Source organism: Pelodiscus sinensis, chromosome 5 (genome assembly GCF_052426305.1).
Source record: "Pelodiscus sinensis isolate ZL-2025 chromosome 5, ASM5242630v1, whole genome shotgun sequence".
Lineage (NCBI taxonomy): Eukaryota > Metazoa > Chordata > Testudines > Trionychidae > Pelodiscus > Pelodiscus sinensis.
Window position 1 is genome coordinate 59,420,623 of NC_143056.1, and position 23,277 is coordinate 59,443,899.

General features: G+C 37.8%; 1 protein-coding gene across 22 annotated transcripts in view; it reads left to right on the forward strand.

Moving 5' to 3' along the window:
- The window catches only part of RYR3 (ryanodine receptor 3), a 522,680-nt gene that overhangs the window by 444,031 nt on the left and 55,372 nt on the right, over window positions 1-23,277 (forward strand). For 13 of the 22 annotated variants that reach the window (XM_075927050.2, XM_075927051.2, XM_025189453.3 and 10 more), the window contains 7 exons: window positions 2,707-2,877; window positions 3,373-3,432; window positions 9,157-9,288; window positions 10,061-10,173; window positions 14,853-14,949; window positions 20,740-20,846; window positions 22,225-22,276. In XM_075927050.2, the coding sequence (XP_075783165.1) occupies window positions 2,707-2,877; window positions 3,373-3,432; window positions 9,157-9,288; window positions 10,061-10,173; window positions 14,853-14,949; window positions 20,740-20,846; window positions 22,225-22,276 (732 nt within the window). Of the gene's footprint in view, window positions 1-2,706; window positions 2,878-3,372; window positions 3,433-9,156; window positions 9,289-10,060; window positions 10,174-12,627; window positions 12,728-14,852; window positions 14,950-20,739; window positions 20,847-22,224; window positions 22,277-23,277 lie in introns of all 22 variants that reach the window. The other 9 variants (XM_025189447.3, XM_075927047.2, XM_075927048.2 and 6 more) reach the window with 1 other exon arrangement.

The window sequence follows — 23,277 nt, forward strand, 5'->3', positions numbered from 1 at the left end:
TAACAGGCCCAGATACTCCTTCAATGTAAAAATGTAGTCCATTATTCTACTTACTAATTAATAAGGTCTACATTCTACTTCTTCTGCCTTCTGTTTCCTTGTTTAATATGTTGAATCACTCATCAGGAGAGCACCTCCTAAGCACTATAGGAAACATACAATATTTGGTTTGTGACTTTCTAAGACAAATATAAAGATAAAATATTGTACCAGAGAAACCCCCATTGTGTCCCCTACCCATTGATGACCAGAAGGATTGCATGAAGTATAAATTTTTGTTGTGTGGCAGGATGGGTGTTTGGACAATACCCACTTTGTTTTACCTATTCTATTCAAAGATTCCTTGTTCCCCAAGGAGCTCTTCGTAGCTCATCTTCCTTTCCATCTTTCAAGTGACATTTCTGAAGTGAAGTAGTTTATATCATCTGACCTTAGGCTGGAGCTCCTAGGCACTAATAATACAGACAATAAATAAATATCTAATAATAAACATCATCATAATAATATCTGATCTTACCAAGTTGTAGGCTTTATCAGCACTAGGATGAGAGACCTCTAGGAAAAAACTCTGACAATTTTGAAAGAATTATGGATATTAACATCCAATATCCTGGCCACTTTTGGCAGTTATATTCAGCCTACATGAATTCCCTTTGCTTCATAATATATATGGAATTCTTCTAGGTCAGTTGACCAGCCCTTTTCCCCTTGACATCTCTAGGCATTTTCCATTAGCAACAGCAGTTTACATTTTAGTGTCCTCAAGTGATGCTAAACAACTGGTGTATTTCACCTGAGAAGTGACAGAAAAAATGTGTTTTATCATTGCAAACAATTTGAACAAAATACATCCATTTTTTCTAGTCTCACGCATATCTAGCAAAGCCATCATTTTATTTATATAGATATCTATCCATACAGAGGGTGGTACTGTTTATATCAATAGTGTAAATTCCTCTGCCTGGTTCTATTTGCATATTTACCATCAGGATTGAGTATTTCCTGCAGTGCCTCTTTAGGAAGGCAGAAGTCTCCTGGCGAAGGCAGAATGGGTCACCTCTTCACCCATTTCCAAATGTATTGATTTTAAATGTGTTTGTGTTACTCTCACACATCATTCAATCTGAAACACAATTGAGAATAATGAAACTTTGGTGGGTAAAATATCCCTCCCAAGAATCCAGGTGAAAAAAAACTATGTCTTCCTCTTCTTAAGTTGCCTATAATACTTAAGAGGCATAGTGACGCCACTGAGTCCCAGTGATACGTTGTGGCATTTGTTTGTCTGCTATCAAAGTAGAAAACAAATAATGTCATTGTATATGTAACACTGTTACATCAAAGCTTCTATAGAAAACTTTTCCTAAGGCACTTCCAAAAACAAAGCTTTGAGGCAAAATACTCTCTTGCAGCTGTTAGTCCCTTAAGAAAGGCAACCACATCCACTTTGTGTACCCTCTGAATTGCTAAACACTTAGCCTAAGTGTCACTTAGCCTAAGTGATCACCATTTGAAAGGCAGCATTTGGCCAAAATTTACTATAGAGTGGAATATAGGTTACAACCATTTTCCTCTATTCTTATGGTAAATGATATCTACAGTAACTGGTAATGACTGGCAAATGATGTGTTTTAATTGTCGCTACTCTATCCTTATATGTAACTGTACAGTATAATGTGCACACAATGGACATTAGCATTTAATTTACAGAGGGAAGAGGATGTGGAGAGTTAAGTCCAAGCATCTGCTCTTTGTAGTTTTTCATATGCTGAGGTCCAATCTTGAGCTCTAATCTCCAGAAAAATTCCCATTGAGTTCAATGTGAGTTTAGTTTAGATTTGGAACTCAGGATTGGGCCATATATGTTGTGGTGGTGGTTGTCATTGTTTACCATAAATTCATTAACCGTGTGGGTCTGTTTTATGACAAACAATGCTGTTGCTAAAAGCTTTGATTTGCTATCTTAAATCAAATGAAGAAATGCTTTTTAATGTTTTATTTTAAATAATATTTTACATTGGCTAATCTGGTTATTCTGTTGTGTTAACGTCCCTTTCCTAGGACTGTCTTTCTCTAGTTCCTTAGATGATCAAAGTTGCAGATGGTTTAGTTTCCTGTTATTACAGAATTACTTACATTACAACCCAGCGAGCACAGTCCGGTTCTATGGCTGTAACACTTCTTAGTGTTTGGTTGAATTTAATTCTGTGTCTTTTAGAGTTTCATCTTTCTCAAGCAGCAGCAATGCAGATTATCCCCATTCATGTATGTGGAACTATGACCTTGGAAAATCTTGTCTGGCATAATCCTTAAAAGAAATTAAACAACAAAAATTGAATTGTCTCTTTAAAAATACAAACAAGTAGTCTATTATAATTGGAAATCATTTTTAGTTATATGTACATGTCTGATTCAAACTGTCTCTAAGACACAGCTGTTACAGTTACATGTATGTACATGCATACAAAACTAGGTAAGTATTATGAAAATAATAAGTATTACTATCGTTTATTTTTACATTTTCCATATAAACTATACAGTTCGTTTTTATTATACCACTTCTAAGTATTTGGTATATAACTACGGTATATCCATTACTGTAGCCTGATTGAACCATGAACAGCGAGGAATTATTTTGCGTGTAAGAAAAGAATGTAATTAGAGGTAAATTACATAATCAGTTACCTATGGATCTTTTACTTGTAGTCTGGAGGACAAGACCAAGAGCGAAAGAAATTGAAGCGTAGAGGGGATTTGTATTCAATACAGACGTCTTTGATTGTAGCTGCACTTAAAAAGATGCTTCCCATTGGTTTGAATATGTGCACTCCTGGAGATCAAGAGCTGATTTCTTTGGCTAAGATTAGATACAGTCATGTAAGTCTAAATTTTACAATAATTTTCAGAATAGTAAAATTGAACTTTAGAAGCCAAACCTTGAAGCATTAGATGCCTAAATATTTATTGCAGATTAAATATGTCAATGTGTTATAGGGTACAGTAATTTATACTTGTAAAATACACATTGGCAGGGCATAAAAGGTGTGGAGGCATGCACGTAGTTGCCAGTTTTCCCACACAATTTCCCTTAACCCTTTATAAATGTTTGCTTTTAGGACTACCGGTAATTCCTGAGAGATCTTTAACAGACATTTAGCTCTCCTCAGGATCTGGTCTATTGTTTTAAATAGTTTGAACATTGAAACCAAATATTTTTCCCAACAATTTGTGTAATTAAAACACAAAACCAAAAATGTGTATTAGATAGCAATACTCTGAATCAATACCTATTCTGTATTCTGGATTTATTCCATACAAATGTTTTTACAATATAAATCTCAAACAGAAATAAAACACACATCTTTTCCACAGAGGGACACAGATGAAGAAGTCAAAGAACATTTGCGTAACAACTTGCATTTGCAAGAAAAGGTAACATTTAAAAAAAAGCTTTTTCAAAATGAGGTATAATTGGTGTATGATGATATTTTTAAATATGAGGCTTGCACTTGTATGTCATGTTCATTCCTATTTCCATAATGAAAATTTTAAAAATTATTTATGTCCACTTTTTTCTACCATATTATTTTTTTTCTAAGCTTGGCTTTTAGGGTTCAATAAATTCTATAAAACACAAAATATTTGAAGAAAATCAGTTTGTTAGATTTAAATCTATAACTGTTTAAAACAGTTAAGTATTGATGAAAATAAAATTGTTTCAGTTTTTAACTTGACTTTCCTCTGCCCACCCCAAATTATGTTCCTTTCAATACTTTTCCACTTTATTTTGAGCTACTTCCATAATTTTAACCATTTTACTCATTTTAATCTAAGCCCTTAGATCAAGTTAAATAATTCAGACTTTTAAAAAGCTTAGAAAAGTTTTCATGGCTTAAGCACTTGATACTTAAATTGGTTTAAATGCTTTCCCTGAAAGAGTTCACGGGCAAGAATGGTACCAAAACAGGGTCCCATATATTACAAAATCCTCATAACTAAGTTCTGGGCCAAAAGCTGTTGAGTTTATTAGAATCTTTCAATTGACTTCATTGAACTCTGGATCAAGCTTTGGATATTGTCTGTATTGTCACACAATTCTGCTCTAAAAACAACATTTCAATTTTTTAAATCAGTGATGGCCTACATCAGTGGTTCCCAACCTTTTTTATACTGTGGACTGGCAAACTTTTATTAAAAACTGTTGGCAGACTGGCACTGAAATATTTGCACATTCATCAGGGTATATAATTTATTTGCATATTCATTGTTCATTGTTCTGGTTCAAACACTGTCCTTTAGCTTAAATAGCTGTGCCACCCTCCCTTGTACATACCCCTCTATGATTGCTCTCTGTAAATACATATCAACACTCAGCTTTCTTTATGCTAGATTAAGCAAACCTAGCTCTTCCAATCTCCTCGCATAAGGTAGGCCTCCATTGCCCTGATTATCCTAGCTCTTTTATGCACCTGTTACACTTGATTTTATCTTTTCTTAAACTTGGGTGACCAGAATTGAGGTCTTATAAGTGCCCTGTAAAAAGTCATTAATATTTCTCTATCTTGCTGGAAATGCCTTGCCTGATACAGTTTAGGATTTCATTTTCCTTTTTTTACTGGTGCATCACATTGGAGGCTCATAGTTATCCTGTTGTTGACCCACACATCTAGGCCTTTTGCTTCTCTCAAGTCCAACTAATTAAATTTCTTGAGGAACTGAACTAGAAACCTCTTTCCAATCTAATTCTCTTTTTAGCACAACCAAAGCACAAGTTCCTTTTCTCCCCTTATTATTCTTGTAGTGCCCCCCATCTTTCTGAGTTTAACCATAATATCCTATGTGGTTCCATGCCAAAGGTTTTACTCAAGTCCAAGTGTATTAGAGCTGTTATACTTCCCTTATCTAAAAAATCAGCTATTGTCTCCAAAAAAGAAAATCAGGTTAATCTGGCATGATCTATCTACTTTTGGTTAATCCATGTTACATAACAACGCCTTTGCTATTTATCTCCATGAAATTAATATTCTTTGCTTTACAATTTCTTATAAAACCTGGCATACTTATAAAACTAATGCATCTATAATTGCTTGGATTATTCCTCTCCCACTTCATATATACAGGCATAGTTATAGGTCTCTAATTGCTTGGATTATTCCTTCTCCACTTCTTATATACAGGCATAACAATAACTATTCTCCAATAATATTGCACTATCCCCAAATAAATAGCTATATTAAAAATCCTGGTTAACACACTGGAATCATATGTGCCAATTCTTTCAGCATTCTGGATGGAAATTATCCAGCCACCTGATTAGAGTGCATTAACTTTTCTTCCACCTGAGTTGCAGTAATTTTCATTTCCACACACATTTCCAGCATCCATCCCGCCTTCCATGTATATGTTCTTTGTTATCTTCCTTTGTGAAAAGTGAGGTAAAGTAAGAAAATTAAGGGTACATCTTCATTATAGCCTGGATCCATGTTTCTGTAATTCTTCTAATAGCCAATTTGAATCTCCTGTACCAGTAATTGCATTTCCTACATTTTATTGCCCAGACTTCTTGTGTAAATATACAACATTTCAGTGTTTCCCTCAAACCATACCCACCTAACTACTATTTCAATCAACATTTGTATTTTTGTCTTCCTAGCTAACTATGTTCTCTCCAGTCATCTGAAGTAGGGGCTATGCCCACAAAAGCTCATGATACCGTCCATGTTTTGTTAGTCTATAAAGAGCAACCAAACCATGTGTTGTTTTTTAAGTTTATATTCCCTTACTGTATCTTCATTTAGCTGATTATTCATCTAGCTGGATCAAGCTTCAAATCCAGCTGAATTAACTAAGAGGTTTGAAACATCTTGTTCTCTAGAAAGGATTCATTTCAGAACCTAAAGCTGAACTTTTGATATTTCACTATCAGTCATTTTATTTGCTTGCTCCACTATCCCAAAATACCTTGACTGCTCCACGAGCACCAAAAGCCCTAGTTGTGCCCTTCTGGGAGAGATTCCAGAAGACTGGAAAAGGGCAAATATAGCACACAACTATAAAAAGAGAAATAAAGATAACCCAGGAAACTACAGACCATTCAGGTTAACTTCTATACCAGGAAAAATAATGAAGCAAAATAATTAAGGAATCCTTCTGCAAACACCTATAAGATAATAAGGCAATAAATAACTGCAAGCATGGATTTGTAAAGAAAAATCACATCAAACCAACCTGTTAGCTTTCTTTGACAGGATAACAAGCCTTATGGATAAGGGGGAAGCAGTAGACGTGGTATATACCTAGACTTTAGTAAAGCATTTGATACACTCTCATGTGACCTTCTTATAGATATACTAGGGAAATACAAGATGAGGCTACTATGTGGTGAATACATAACTTGCTGGATAACTATTCTCAGAGAGTAGTTATCAGCAGTTCACAGTCATGTTGGACAAGGGGACTCCACTTAGAAGGACAAGTACTCCATATAGGGAGAAACAATCAGATTCACACACACAAAATGGGAAGTGGCAATTTAAGAAGTATTGTGGAAAAGGAATTAGGGGTCATAGTGGACCACAAACTAAATATGAGTCAACAGTGTGATGTAGTTGCAAAAAAAGTAAATATCACTCTGGGATGCATTAATAGAAGTGTTGTAAACAAGACACAAGGAGTAATTCTTGTGCTTTACTCTGCGCTGATTAGGCTTCAACTTGAGTATTGTGTCCATTTCTGGGACCACATTTCAGGAGATACGTGGAGAAATTGGAGAATGTTCAGAGAAGAGCTACAAAAAATGGTTAAAAGTCTAGAAAGCATGGTCTCTGAGGCAAGATTTAAATAATTGGGTTTATTTAGTTTGGAAAACAGACTGAGAAGAGACATTCTGAGAGGGGACATAACAGCTTTCAAGTACCTAAACAGTTGTTACAAGAAAGAGAGAGAAAATGTATTCTCCTTAACCTCTGATGATAGGACAAGAAGCGATGGGCTTAAATTGCAGCATGAGTGCTTTAGGTTGTACATTAAGAAAATCTTCCTGACTGACAAGGTGGTTAAACACTGCAATAAATTGCTGAAGGAGGTCATGGAATCTTCTTCATTGGAGATATTTAAGAACAAGTTAGATAAACATTTGTCAGGGACCCTAAGTGTTCCCTCTTAACTGCAGGGCAGCACAGCTTCACAGTTGATTAATCAGCCCTGCCCAGGGCTCTTTGCAGGGAGCTGACTGACTGGGCGGGGCTCATTAATCACCTGTGAAGCTGTGCTGCTGCACTGCTTAGAGGGAACACTGGTCAGGGGTGATCTAAATTGTGCTTGGTCCCACCACAAGTGCAGGGGACTGGATTTGATGACCTTGTTGCCCTAGGGACGTGGACAAGCAATTTAGAATAAAAGTGGCCAATGGTGTGGATATAAAAATGGGGAGAAGGAGTCCCTACACAGAAGAAAGATCCGACCTGAGAGCCGTATCTAATCACTGGTGGATCACTAGCCACAAATCAGGCATACACAATTTTAGGGCCAAACCATGTATTTGAGTAGAATAGTGGAACAGATATACAGTTAACAGCAAGTTTCAACAAACCAACCCTCCCTAACCCGAAGAAAGGAGATAGAACAGTTCCCTAGATATATAAGGTATATACAAAGCCTGAGGCGATCGATGCCTGCGACCTTCAACCCTTGGGCTATTTGTAAGCCTCTGGGGAGGACAAGCAGGGAGATCCCATGGTAGTGAGTCCTCTGTGAAGAGACGACCCCGATATGGATCCTCGATCTGGAAAGGAATCCCCTCTGGACACAGTCTGATCCGTCCTTCGACAACACCATCTGATCCAGTAGGCGGGTAATCCAATGAAGATGATAGGAAAAGAGAGTCCCGGTTCCAGTGACCAATGCAAACAGGAAAACCTTGTGGGTATTTACCGCACAAGGGTAGCACAGTTCAAAAGTCCAGGCCTCTGATTACATAGATGGTATCCAAGCTTCAGGCAAACAATACAAAGGAGCAACAAATGAGTAGATCCAAGGCTGGGGAATATCCAAGGACCCGAGCCCTTGATACCTCAGGGCTTTTATTGGCCCAGAGGCAGGAAAAGTATGCTAATGAACCTAGGTGTTGAGTGCAGCTTCCTAGGGGCTGTGTGCAGCGGTTTTGGTGCTGAGTGCACCTCTTTTGGTGCTGAGTGCACCAGATAGTAACAGGTGCACAAGGTAGTACCGTGTGCAAATTAGCAGTTTGAGTGGGAAAACCTCCATCATGTAGAGAAAAGGAACTGTCTCTTTCAAAATGGAACCCACTGAACCAAACTATAATATAGCCCCCTTTTCTAGGGTTACAACCTCTCCAAGTCTCTTCCAGTTCTAGTAGTCTATGAATCTGTGCTGGAACCCCAGTTTCCCCGTGGTAGCTTGTGCAATGCACTTCTGCATTGTCAATACAAAGATCTGTGAAATTCCAAAAAGTAAAATATATATGTGCATTGTAAAATAGTTATTTGAATTTCAAACTAGTACTCAGTTCACAGTGTTGGGGGTCTTGTTCTTTTTCATACATAATCCTACATCAATTTCCATATTTTTTTTATTCACATGAAGACACCACAGAATTTCCAGAATGCTTCATCAGCAATCATTAGAAACCATGGATTTTTGCTACAGTAAATAAGTCCATTTGTCCTACTAGTTTGTTGACTTTTGTGCCATGTTCTCAGACAATGGAGGCAAATGGGAAGTTTGAGCTGAATGACACAAATGAAATGTAAATCTGTAGTAGTAGTCATGTTCAATATGTTTAGTCAGGGCTTGTTTACAGAGTTTATTAATCCTCACCAGAAAGTTTTAAGTTCTCGTACACACTAATATTCTGTGCACTAATTTTGGTGCACACTAATATGTCAGTTTGGACCCTGCTGGTGCTCACTAAACGTTCCCTGCATGTTAATATACAACTCTTTGAAAGGTAACTATAATAATGTGTACTAGGGAGCCTGCATTCTGTGTCAGCAGGGTCCATACAGGCCTTTCTCTTACATGAACTAATGCAATATGCTGAAAAGCCCTCAGGATATTTTTTAGATTATAGAACATAAACTGGCAAATTTATTATTTGAGAAATGTATAATACAGTATGAAATATTTTGGTTTTAGTCTGATGATCCAGCTGTGAAATGGCAGTTGAACCTGTACAAGGACATTTTGAAAAGTGAGGAACCCACTGATCCTGAAAAAACTGTGGAACGGGTACAAAGAATCTCGGCAGCAGTCTATCATCTGGAGCAGGTGCTGAGGACTACATCTGCACAGTACTTAATTTAGATTAGAACATGAGGTTATTTCCAGAGAGTACATTCTGTAAAATGTTCTTTAGATTGCTTCTTCAAATGTACTTATTGAACAATATTTTCTGCTTAAAACTAAAATTCATATATTGTAAATTTAAAGTGTCATCTCCTAAAGTTTCAAAATTCTACTTTGACTCATCAGCATTTTTATTTACCCCTGGAAAATTCTGTAAAAAATCCCATAGAGCAGGAATTCATCACATAGTACATGACAACTTACTAATTTTCAGAGGATGTGTGTGCATACATGTAAGTTTTTAATATACATATTTTCAAAGTGACTTCCGCCTGTTCTTCATTTTTACACATGAGAATAACTTGCATTACCAATTGCTGTACACACTTGCATGCTCATTCAAATGCTATAACTTAAATATGCATTCTGCCCATAAAATGTCATTTTCATACGCAAGTAATAGTGCAAAAACTGTTTATTAACATAGGTCACATTTTGGAAATTTTACTCCCCAACCACATGAAAGATTTGTTGACATCAGTAGAAGTTTTGTATGTAGTTGAAAATTGTGTATGGCTATAACTAATTATAAAAAAGTGATTTTTATTAGAAAAGAAACATTTTTAAGAGGAAAAGATGTCTTTGTAATATCCACTAATCAATTTATTTGCCGGCCATACTAGTTGGACAAATGAATTTTATCTGGGTCTGAAGTCTTTGTACTCCACATATTGATGCAAATGGTTTTCCATAGGTCGAGCAACCATTAAGATCAAAAAAGGCGGTTTGGCACAAACTCCTGTCAAAACAACGCAAAAGGGCTGTTGTTGCTTGTTTCAGGATGGCACCGTTGTACAATCTGCCAAGGTAGGTGCTTTAACCATTTATTTATTCATGAATAATGACCATTGAGCAAGTGTTTCGAGGACAAGCAAGAATTTCTTAACACAATTTATTTGAAATGTTTAGTATATTTTGTTGCTTTGGAAGAGCTTCTGTAGTTGGCAGATGCTCTGACTGTCTGATTTTAATAAGAATAATAAAAGCAAAAGAAATTTAAACTTATTTTTGAAAAGATCAGCCCTTCATGTGTTGGAATGCTTAGAAGGATATGTTCATGTGCCAGCAATCTCTAGAAAAAGAGATTGCTGACAATATCCATTAAATAGTTATAATGGGCTTTCCCACATCATTCATTCCTCATGGTGACAAAATAGGGGCTTTATGCCAAATAACTAAATGGAAAAACCACTACAGGAAGTGCACAGCCTCACAAACACCATATTTCAGTTTTTTCCAGCCCTTCTCTGGTGCAACAATCTGTTAATCTATTTCTATCTGGATTTTTTATATATTCTGCCTTTTTTTTTAACTTGGTTTGTTCTCCATTTTTTGTATTAATTCTCACCTTCTGCTAATTTCTTTTTTTAGCCATTTTTCATTTATATCTGTCTTATTACACACACACACACACACACACACACACACACACACAACATTGCCGTCCATGTGACGTTTTCATGCTGCTTGTGTTGGGTTATTTTGGCTATGTGGGGGTGGCTTGTATATATGCAACTCTATATGAGAGCTATGGTGACAAAGCAGAGCTTCTGGACTGTTGTGGCTCTGCTCATGGAGCTACTCCTGTGTCCAGCTGTATTCAAGCACTATAGGGGCTAGAACAGGAGGTACATGCCCTCCTATGGTCTATCCACTGCTTTGTCCATAGTTGCAAGATCCCATTTGTGTTGAGGTGAAGGAACAGATCCATCATCAAGCAATTTTCTTCATTCCCACAATGCTTTTCCTTTGCTCTGTGCCCTCCAGGCTAGTTTATGGCCTCCAAAGAAATTTCACCCTCGAAGATGGGAAACATTGCACTGCTAACAAAATGCATTGTCACCAATGTGCGTGTGTGCTGGATGAAGTTACTTTCTTAAGAGAATAAAGAATATTTTTAAAAGTCAATGTGTTTGTTTGCAGAGTGTTCACAGAACAGTTAATAAATGCATTTCATCTACAGCTAAAAATGCATTATTAAGATGTATCTTCATGTTTGTATTGGTAACTTGCACTTATAATTTTGAAAGGAAGTTAGATTGACCACATTAAGAACAATTAAGGTTTATTATATATTGAACAGGACACATCCCATTTGCACAAATGACATGTTCTCTATTCATAACACTTACCTATACTTCCCAGACAACTAAGGTAGCATGTTTCAAGAAAAACTTCTTTAACACAATTTATGCTAGAAAAAGCTAATATGTTGTCCATAGAGGGGAAGAGAAGGGAGTGCAGGGGGAAAGAGTTAAAATATAATATAAAAACAATGTAACCAGTTTTGGCATGGTGCCTAATCCTTTCCAAAGTTCTGAGGATAGAGAAAAGGAGAACACATTTTAGAAGATGTACTACAGATTGGACCAGGACTCCCTCGTCCACCAACATCCATGGTCCTCCTAGACCAGGGAGTCCTGTCTGCGAGCCCCAGTGGCAAGAGGGTTGGCGACCTTTGTAGCATATCCGGGGCTGTGGCAGCCCTGGTAGCAGAGCCAGGGATGTGGCAGCCACAGTAGCCCAGTTAGGGGGTCTGGGAGCAGCCAAGATAGTGGGAACGGGGACATGGTACTCCAGACCGTTTCTCCTGATCAGCCTCTGGAAGTCTAGGTAGTCTTCCATTTCCTTTTATGTTAATCTCACAATTGAACCTGTTTTTCTTCAATTGAACAGCTGTCTTTAAGATTCTCACTACATTGTTTTAGAACTTTAAAAGTCTGTTGATGGGCAACTATTTGTTTAAATAGAACATCTAGAAATCATGAAGAGATTATTTAACCTTCCCCCCCCCCCCTCCACTCCCAAGTTTTCTAGGTGCTTCCTGTTCTGATAAGTGGCTTGAGATACAAAGTAAATAGTAATTGTATTTTTTATAATATTTTTTGTTTCTCAAAAACCAAACATTTCCAAAATTCAGAAATACAAATTCTCTGTGCTTTTTTGTCCATTAATTAGTTATAGTCTGTATAATGCTCTGAAGATGAAAAGTGCTTTTTAAGTGACATTTTCTGTGACGTGTGAATATGTTCAAATATTTAGAGTTGTTGGATTAAGAAAATGCTCTTTATTTAATTTTTTGTTTTATTTTATTTATATATATATACATACATAAATACAGCAAAATCAAATGTACATGGCAATTATTCAAACATTACTTACAGATGCAGACTATTTTCTCTCTTACTACAGTACTTTTCTGAATTTAACATGTGTCTTTATTGTTAGTTCTTAAATGAAAACCTATATGCTTTTCTTCAGACACAAAATTAGCACTTTCTTCCTGAGCACCTTTCAACGTGTTTGGCTGGAAAAAGTACATGAAAAAACTCAGTATGACAGGCTTATACTCATGTTAACGGTAACGTAACCTGTGGAGAGCCTTTTCCTTATGCACACACTTATTCCTTTCCCAGCCATAATTTGATGTTGTCATAAAACATGAATTTGTACAATTTTTATAAGGGATTCTGATTGGTCAGTCTTAGAAGTTTAATGATTAAATAGTACCAATGCTGTCAATAAAGCACAGGAGGCTATCCAAATAATCATTTCATTATTGCAAAAAGAAATAGGAAGTGCATCATTTGTATAATACCATTTCCCAACAATGTGCATTTTATGTGTTTCTATAAATCAGATATGCTCTTTGGTCTTAATTTATGTACACTGTATTTATACAAGTTTAGCATCAGTGCATTTAGTGCACTATACCTATGATAAACAGAAACCAAAAACTTAATGAATTAAACAGACGCAACCCCTTTTTTACTGGACAATATGGAGTAAAAACTAAAAATGAAAACCAACCAAACATAAAAACCGTTGTCTTGAATAGAACATGGAACATGAACTGTAAGGGCCAGATCTATCAAAAGCTTACTGCCAAGAACAGCATTTTCTTCTCTGGGTGTTCCCAGAGAAGTCAGAGGGACGGTCGTACAAAAATTACTGTGCCCATTGCCATTTGTTTTTATGATTGGATACTAGGTTCTTATGAAGATACTTTTCAATATTTTTCATGTGGATTTTCTACCAAATGTCTTAGACAATACATCACTATTTATGTAATGTGGGGCTGAAAGAAAACAAGCTGAAAAGAGATTTATATTTGTGGAGAAAAGCACTGGTGAACATCAAGGAGTGTTATGCTGCAGAGTACCATATGTGGCAGTTGCTTAAATGTTGCTGGATGAATTCTGCTTTCTTAATGGCCCAACAGGGCAATTGCTCCAGTTTTTAATAATAATGATTGTCTAATTATGCTGAAAGAAAGACAGGAGAAATTTGATATGGGTTTAAACGGGCCTCAATTTTTTTATTAGGTGTTTGGGACTACCCAGCAGATAACAGTGTAAAGTGCACATAACCCTGATGATTATTCCATAATTACCTGGAGGCTTTGTCCAGCTCCTCCTCTTTTTCCATCCAGGTACCTTCAGCAAATCCATTCCTGCCACCTTACCATCCATCCTGCCATCCTGCCATGGCAGGTGGGCTATCAGAATGCGGGGAGGGGTTGGCTCCCTGCTGTACCAATCATAATAGTGCCTGCATGGTCCCCGTTTGTTCCTTTAATGAACACCACTTTTTAAATCTTTTTCCAACCTGTTTATCCAATTGCTATTTACCTTTTGTATGGAGTATCTGTGCCACAGGGTGATACCAGCAATTAGCTTGTGCTTCCTTACAACACCCAGCCAGGCTCATAGACATCTCCTAACATCATCTTTAAGTGAAACCCATCCTCCCAGAACAAATTTGCTGCCCCATGTACTATGCCAAGTTGTGCAATTACTGCCCCTCTTATGGTCCCAAGGAATCTGGCCACCATACTTTTTTGACTTGTCCACCCTGAAGGGGCTCATAGCTCCTGCCCCCCCCCCCCAAATCCTACACTAAGGTAACAAGGTAATGTTAAATCCTGGGAAAAATTCAAGAATCAGCTGGGAACAGCAATCTACAGCCAATGGAAGCTTCAACCGCTGATACCTGTTGAGGTGCAGGCAAATATAGCAGTGGCAGCCCACCAGGGGCTAAGCCTGGCAAACCGCTGCTGTTTTGGGGCATCTCTGCATTAAGAGGTATTTGGTATGTTCCCTCAAGTCATTTCATGGTATGCTTCAGGCCTGGCCTTAGGGCAAGGCAAGTGAGGCGATTGACTAGGGCCCCATGCCTTCAGGGCCCCGTGCTGCCCAACCACTCGCTTGCTGCCCTAGCTCAGAGCCACCTGGCTGCATGGCGCCGCCAAGTGCAGCATGCCACGTTGGGCCCCACAAGCTCTTTGGCCTGGCCTGGCATGCTCAAAAGTCTGAAGAAAAATGTTATTTCACTGAATGTTTGCTTTAGTTTGCATATTATTTCACTGACCAATCAGAGGATCAAAATTGTACAAAATGCATATCCTTACTAATCATTAACCACCTAAGCGGAGTATACTATGTTCTGTTTACCCCTCTTGATCTCACTTTCACCCCCCCTCCCAGGCACCGTTCTATTAACCTCTTCCTCCATGGTTATCAGAACTATTGGATAGAAACAGAGGAATATTCATTTGAGGAGAAACTAGTTCAAGATTTGGCTGTAAGTACTGAAATAACTGGGCTAAGTTATCAGTGCCCACTTCAATATATATATATATATATGTTATACATATAATAACATGTATTGAACTTTTGTGTACCACAGTTATATGTTTAAATTTATAAATTAGCAATACCCCTGCTTTGGGGCATACTCTGATGACCAGTTTTGGTCAGGAAGAAATTTGCACCATGGTAAAGTATTGCACATTTAGGTGTACTAAGATGGTTTATGCCCTCAGCTGAAGTATATGGTGTTGATTACTTTCAGAAATCAACTTTACTGGACTAAATTTACCATTGGTCTGGTTTTGTGATTGGCAATTCCTATGTTCCTATGTTTTAATTATTATTTGTTTGAAGACTTAACGTGATTGATGCTTTCCCTTTTTTGAATTTTTGTTGTTACATAATACTTTGTTTTAACATTCTAAGCTTTGATGCAAAATAAATTTTGCCATTTTCTTGTTGGTATTCTATAATAAAATGTAAATGTGTGTAGCCATATTCAGCAGAAATTCAGCATTCATGTATCATGGATGTGAAGGATTAGCAAACTTCTCTGTTTTGCTGCCTAATCCTAATTCAGAAAGATCTCTATTTCTCTCTTCCTTTTCCATGGAACTCCTAACTCCAGGTTTTATGCATTTGTCTAATATTTCTAAAATGCCTAGCTCCGTGGTGCCTAGCTCCGTGGTGTCTAAGGACCATGGAAAAAGAAAATACTGCTTCAATATCTCACTAGGAGGACATGTTTAAGTCTTGACTCAACATTGACATACAGAAGAAGCCTCATTATACATTTTAAAGGCACTGTCATACTCGAGAAGGGTTTGAATTTCTGGAAAATCATAGGTAACAATGCACCTATTATAGCAGTAAAAAGTAGTATAAAGAACAAATCAAAGTTGTAGAGTGGAAAATGAACTAAATGGAAAAAAATTGCTTAAATCAGGTAGAAAACAATGTCTGTTACTTTTGATTTATGCAAATAGGCTAAAAGCTATCTTCAAGGACTGTATTTAGTGGGTGCAGCTTTGCAGGTAAAGTATACTGAGGTCATATCTACACTTACAAGCTTACATCACCTTGGCTGCATTGATGGGAAAGGTCTTTTCAGCAGAAAAGGACCTGGGGATTACAGTGGATGAAAAGCTGGATATGAGTCAACAGCATGCCCTTAGAGCCATGAAGGCTGACAGCATATTATGGAACATTGACAGCAGATCTAGATAAGTGATTATTTCCCTTTATTCAGCACCAGTGAGGTCACATCTGGAGAATTGTGTCCTATTCTAGGCCCCCCCCCCTTACAGAAAGGACATGGACACATTGAAGGAAACCCAGCAGAGAGCAACAGAAATTAATAGGAGGCTAGAGCACATGACTTAGAAGAAGAGGCTAAGGGATTTGGGTTTATTTGGTCTGCAGAAGAGACGAGTGAGGGGGGATTTGATAACAGCCTTCAACTACCTGACGGAGAGTTGCAAAGAGGATGGAGAGAGGCTGTTCTCAGTAGTGATGGATGGCAGAATGAGGAACAATGGTCTCAAGTTACAGTGGGGGACGTCTAGGTTGGATATTAGGAAAAACTATTTTACTAGGAGGGTGGTGAAGCACTGGAATGGGTTACCTAGGGAGATGATGAAATTTCCATCCCTAGAGATTTTTGTCCCAGCTTTACAGAGCCCTGACCGGAATGATTTAATTGGGAGTGGTCCTGCTTTTAGCAGGTAGTTGGACTCGATGACCTCTTGAGGTTTCTTCCAACCTTATGATTCTATGATTCGATCCTGCCAACAGATGAAATGCAGGTACAGTAGCTAGGTCGGTGGGAGAGCGTCTCCTACTGACCTAGGGCTTTCGCACATCAGCACTTATGACAGCAAAACTTACAATGCTCAGGGGCAGAGAGCGACTGGTGCTGTGGGGAGGAAGAGTGCAGGCAAGGCCACCCAGAGCGGCAGTGAGAGTTCAGGGCACCCCATTTAGCAATTAACATTTTGACAGGAGCGCATCGGGGTGTTCTCCCCACCCCGAATGACAAAAGTTTTGCCAACAGAGGTGCTAGTGTAGACTTGGCCTAAGTTAAGAAATAAGTGCAAAAGTCATAAGAAATAAACTTAGAAATGCAGAAAGAATTCAGCTGAGTTGTGTCATTTTAAAAGATAAGTGATTTAAGGGAAAAAAGTGAGGCATTAAAAGGAAGTTTTCACAAATTAACACTTCAGGATTGGAGAGAATTAAACAATTGGAGTTGTGGAAATGTTAAAGAAGAAGTGTTAAAGCAATACATTAAAAAGTTAAAGAAGAAAATTCCTAGTTTGATGATAATTGTGGTTGTGGCAGTATCATTTGGTGCAGTTATATCCAGTGAAAACCTTACTAATTAAAAAAATGCAAAGGTAGGGGGAGTCAGGTGGTGATAACTACCATCACTGTATGCTTTTTCCTCCCTGGAAGTCTTTACACTACAGCCATTCTGAAGGAAATGGGCCTTTCCAATAAATGTGTCTACAAACAATTAATTTCGCTAGGTACTTTTTTTAAAGGATGGCATTAAGTCAATGTGTTATAATACTTTCATATGTAGTATGTGGGTGTTACCTGTAATAACAGATAAATGTGGTCTTAGATGATATGAAGCAAGTAAGTTTGCAGTCTTTTATCACCACAGAAAAGTTTTAAAAAAAAGTAAAAGAGAGGTAATACCAGCTGAGGCAGAATAAGAAAATTAACAAGGATCCAATACCACAAAGTTAAATGTAAAACCACTTGAAACCCATACAGTGTGGAAAAAGTTTGTTTTCCCAGTATAATGCATCGACTGGAAATTCCCAAACTTGTACTGCTCTTGGCATGTGGGGGACACTTACACATGCTGGTGTATTAGAAGTTGCTGGCATATGGGTTCACTCTGAGGGAACAGTCTCCTAATTGCACGGTACAGATTAAAGTAAAATAAAAACTACCTATGCTGGGTAATAGCAAATATGCTGTGGTTGAAAAGACCACTATAGCCAGGGAATGTTATTTTAAGTGGCCTGTGTTCTGCTTCACATCTACAATTCCTGAGGTAATAAATGGAAATATTTTTATATTTATACCGGTTTTTATAATGTAATTAAAATAAAAGCAAAATTAACATTACAGAATAATTTTTAATGACCAAGCAAGCTTATAATGTAGAATTACAGCATGCTAGACAGTACCAGCTTGTGTCCCCTGGTTTGCATTTTGAGACAAATGTTAATGGTGGGTCACATGATTACAACTACTTTGGTCTTGGAAATGTGGCCTTGAAAAAGAAACCATAGAAACATAGTGTAAATGAAATGAATGCTAATGTAAAAAGAATAACAAAAATAGCAGAATGTAGGCCTGCTTCACATGAGTAATTAGACATGGATAAGGCCACATTTCTTGGGAGACAGGATTAGCGAGGTAAATGGAACAGCAGGCTGGAAATAGAATGTCTGTGCCAGCTAAGATAGGTAAATGAGTCAGTAAGCTAAGAGATGGAATGTTTGTTCTAGCTAAGATAAAGCAGAAACACTCAAGAAACCATTTACAATGGACAAGATAAGTCTGAAATGTAAGAGGAGGTAGAGTATGTCATGCATGGACAGAGCTGTTAAGGGATTAGTTCCTACCTAGTAACCAACCTAAATCCAAAATGTCTGATGTGATGCATAGTAAATGCAATGTAATATATAAATGTATATAAAGAAAGGAGGTTTTCTGTGTAAGTTTAGATGTGTAGTATGCGCTATACCCATGTCCTATAACTAGGGCAGTGCAAGCAGGACAGCTGCCCAGGGCACAAAGCCATGAAGGTGGAAAAGTGGGGTGGAGAAATGCCAAAGAAAACTTGTCAGGGTGTGCAAATATGTTTGCTCACCTCAGCTAAAATGTCTAGTGATAGCTCTTCTCCGGGGAGGGCAATAATATTTAATGGAAGGGCCACTCCAAGCTTTTGGCAAGTGGTCAAGGGCTACATTTCTATGGAGGAGTGTAGGGTCTGTGTCAGAGGTTGGGTGCAAAATGGAAGTTAGGGTAGGGGACTAGGGTGTAGGAGGGAGTGCAGAGTCTGCGAGAGAGTTTGGATGAAGGAAAGGGTTGTGATCTGGGGCAGGAGCTTGGAGTTCAGGGTCCAGATGAAGGTATAGGTTCAGGAGACTCTGGCCTGGGGACGGGCTCTAGAGGAGAGTGCAGAGTCTGGGAGGGAGTTGTGACCTGGGAGAAAGGGGGAAAGGGGTACAGAGGGTTTGGGGGGATTGCCAGAGGCAGGCTCTGGATGGCAGCCCTGCAGGAACTTGAGCTGCAGTCGCAGGCTGCTCCATGTGGCTCTCTAATGGCCAGGGGGAGGGAGAGAGGGAGGAGACTTCACATACTGCCCCTGCCTTCAACAACATTTCTCAGCTCCTATTGGCTGGAAACTGGAGGGGGTAAAGCAGGGGACAGTACACGAAGCGTCCAGAGTACAGAGCAGCCACCCTTTAAAGTGACTGCAGCTGCTCCCTCCCTAAGGATCCCGGCGAGGCAGCCACAGGCCAGAACCAGCAGCTTGACAGGTTGGATCTGGCCCACTGGCTGCCTCTTGCCCACCTCTGTTTCACTCCTACTTTTGGGTATATTCAACTTAGCTTAGCTTTGCTGTGTGCCAAATAAAAATACCTGAGAGACATAATCTGGAGTTCTTTGACAGCTGAGTAGAAAGAGATATTGGACATAATTCCAACTTCTATGAGAACCATAGTCCGATTCTTTGTTCACTTTTTAAAAATAGTGGCACGAGTCCTTTTGACTAAACAAGGATTCCCATTCAAGATTAGACCCATGTCATGGCAGTTTATTTCCCCCCGTCTTTAGTCCTTATTGTGTTGCCAGTAACTCCATGGAGTCTATTAGACTTCACATTTGCTCTTGTTTTATGTTGGAAGATACTTGGATATTACAGTGATGATGAAAATACAGTGATGGAAACCCTGAACTAGAGAGACCAAAGAAGTATGTTTTCATTTTCAGTTGCTTGTAATTTTCTAAAAACTGTTACCTTGTTGGGGTGATGTTTTACATGTTTGGTCTCTGTTTGAAGGTGAATTTTATTAAAACTTTGAGCTAAAGTGATTCAACCAGCTTTTGAGTCAGAGGATAGATAAAATTATTTTCTATTTGGACAGAAACAAAAAAAAGCCTCTCTGACTTGTCCTCATGTAAGGTTAAGGAAATATCCCACTGTTATTCTAGTGCAGAATATATTTACTTTTTAAATTTTTTTAGAAATTATATCATGTAACGATGTAAGACTAATTCTTAGATCTTGTGACTCAAGATGAATGATGTAGAAACATATAGCAGCAAAATATTCACTCCCTTGACAGTTCTTTACAGAAGGAATCTGTGAATATTAGTAAAAATTGTTCCATTTCCTAGTTGATTCTCTTTCTCTGAGAAACTCTGGTAGGCTTTTCTTTCACCTTTGATGGCGCAGAAGCTTATATATTAATTTCTGCTGAATAAGGTTTGTAGATATCTAAATCAATATACTAAGATGAGAAATTTTAATTTTCCTATCAATAAAGTAACAAAATGAGGTATTATAAATGCTTAATAGTCATACAAAATAACATGTTTTTAATGTTGCAAAATGCTGAATATCATGAATATTGGCAAAATAATTTAAATTAAACAAAATATTGATGCTTTTGACTGAGTTCAATTTCGCTGTATTAATTTGTTTTTTGTGATGCTTTATTTATAAAATATTTCAATGTAAAACTTTATACAGACACCTCCGAAAAAAGATGAGGAGGAAGTTGAAGAGACTGAAAAAAACCCTGATCCACTTCATCAGATTATCCTCCATTTCAGTCGTAATGCTCTCACTGAGAGAAGGTAAATAGAACCACTTTCCATATTACATAGGACCAGTCTGCAGAATCAGACTCATTATAGAATTACCCCATAAAAGTAAATTCATTGTCACAACAGAACTAAAATCATACATTACTGAATCTGTGATACAGACATCTTCATTACAAAAATGATGTAGCCCAATGCCATTGTAGATGATGAGCGAGTTTCTTCTTTTCCGTTTTCTACTTACCCTTATGAATTTGGTTTTTATGTTTAAACTCTATACTAACTTTATATTAGCACAAATTTTAAGACTTGTTTTATGTACAAAGGGGAAGGGGCATTCACGAAATTCAGTGAATGTGTGAGGCAAACATTCTCAGAAGCATATGAGTCCAAATCAGTAATTATTTCCTGCAGCCAGGATGATCTCACTGCTGTATAATTCTAATATATAAATGTTCATATTATTAGCAGGTTTGCATCATACTTCATGAAATATGTGGGACATGGTTTGAAATACCACTGGTGGGAGAGTATGATTTCCTGTTAATGCAATGAGGCTGCCAACAGAAGAACAAATTACAGACGAAGCATACCTCCACTGTTTTGCAGATTCTTTCCTATGTTCACTGAATACATGATCTACCTATCATATCACAAACAATCAAAAGATGACAGGAAGAGCTATCCTGTTATTTCAACCTGCTTTATCAGACATGTCAGACACTGCCTGTTAATCAGCCGTAAAATACATAACTATATTAGGGTACGTCTACACTTGCACCCTAGTTTGAACTAGGGATGCAAATGTAGGCAACCAAAATTGCTAATGAAGCAGGGATTTAAATATCCTGCGCTTCATTAGCATGATGTCGCCGACGCGTTACTCTGCTCAACAGCTGTTTCAAAAGTGAAAGTGCGCGCCGGGACTCGTTAGTTCGAACCAAACCCCTTGGTTCAAACTAAAGTTACTCCTCAAAAAATTAGGAGTAAATTTAGTTTGAACCAAGGGGTTTGGTTTGAACTAACACGTCCCAGCGCACATTTTCACTTTCGAAACAGCTGTTGAGCGGAGTAACGCGCCGGCGAGATCATGCTAATAAAGCGCAGGATATTTAAATCCCCGCTTCATTAGCAATTTCAGTTGCCTACATTTGCATCCCTAGTTCGAACTAGGGTACAAGTGTAGACGTACCCACACTGACCTGTATATACATATGATAAAATATCCTTTAACAAAGAATTTCACATGGACTAAGAGATTAGGAGACATATTTTACATCATGGCTTGCGAGTAATTAAATGAATTTCATCACCTAAATGAAAATGACATATGTGGTCTGGTAGCATTATAAGAACCTTGGACATTAAACCCTTTTAATAAGCATTATGAACTAATATTCTCTCCCTACAGCAAATTAGAAGATGATGCTTTGTACACTGCGTATTCAGCCATGATGGCCAAGGTAACTATTTTATATCAAGCTCCATTCCCCATACCACACATGTATCTCCAATTTATTATCTATTTTCTGCACATTTTCAATTCAGTCATTATCAGTGTTCCCTCTAAGCTGCACTGCAGCACATCTTCACAGGTGACTAATGAGCCTCACCCAGTCAGAGGCTCAGAGCTCTTTGCACAGAGCTGACTGACTAGGCGTGGCTGATTAATCACCTGTGAAAATGTGCTACAGCACAGCTTAGATGGAACACTGATACTTATGGAATTACTCCATAAAAAAAAATTTGTTCTCACAAGAGAATTAAAATTGTACATTTCTTAATATGTGGTACAGACATCTTCATTTTAAAAATAATTTAGTCCAATGCAATTCAGTATTGTAGAGTATTATGAATTACTTGATATTAGTGGTTTGTGCACTAGTCATATTTTTATGTAAACACTGAATCAAGTACCTTCCTGAACTACATATCCCCATGGAGTTGAATTTAATTCATTGGATTAACGGCAGAATTTGATCTAATGTTAGGCCCCAAGCAGAAGACTTTTTCTACTACAGAAATTGTAATTTTGCCACTTCTGCTACACTGTCCTAAACAGAAAATGATTTAATGCTTTAAAATAAAAATATAGCAACTCTACTCAGGCAAAACTACTATTGACTTCATTCTTGCATTGTAACAAGTATCAGAAGGGTAGTCTTGTTAGTCTGTATTGGCAAAACCAACAAGGAGTCCTGTGGCACTTTACAGGCTAACAGATTCATGTGGGCATAAACTTTCATGGGCAAAGACCCACTTAGTTGGATGCATCAGACAAAGTGAATCTTTGCCCACAAAAGCTTATGTCCAGATAAATCTGTTAGTCTTTCAGGTGCCAGAGGACTCCTCGGTGTTATTGACTTCATTGTGATCTTACCTTAAGTATGGACCAGGAGCAGGATTCAGTATTTGCTCCTTAACAATCTGTTTATTTTTTGAGGTTTAGTTGTGTTAGTCTGTA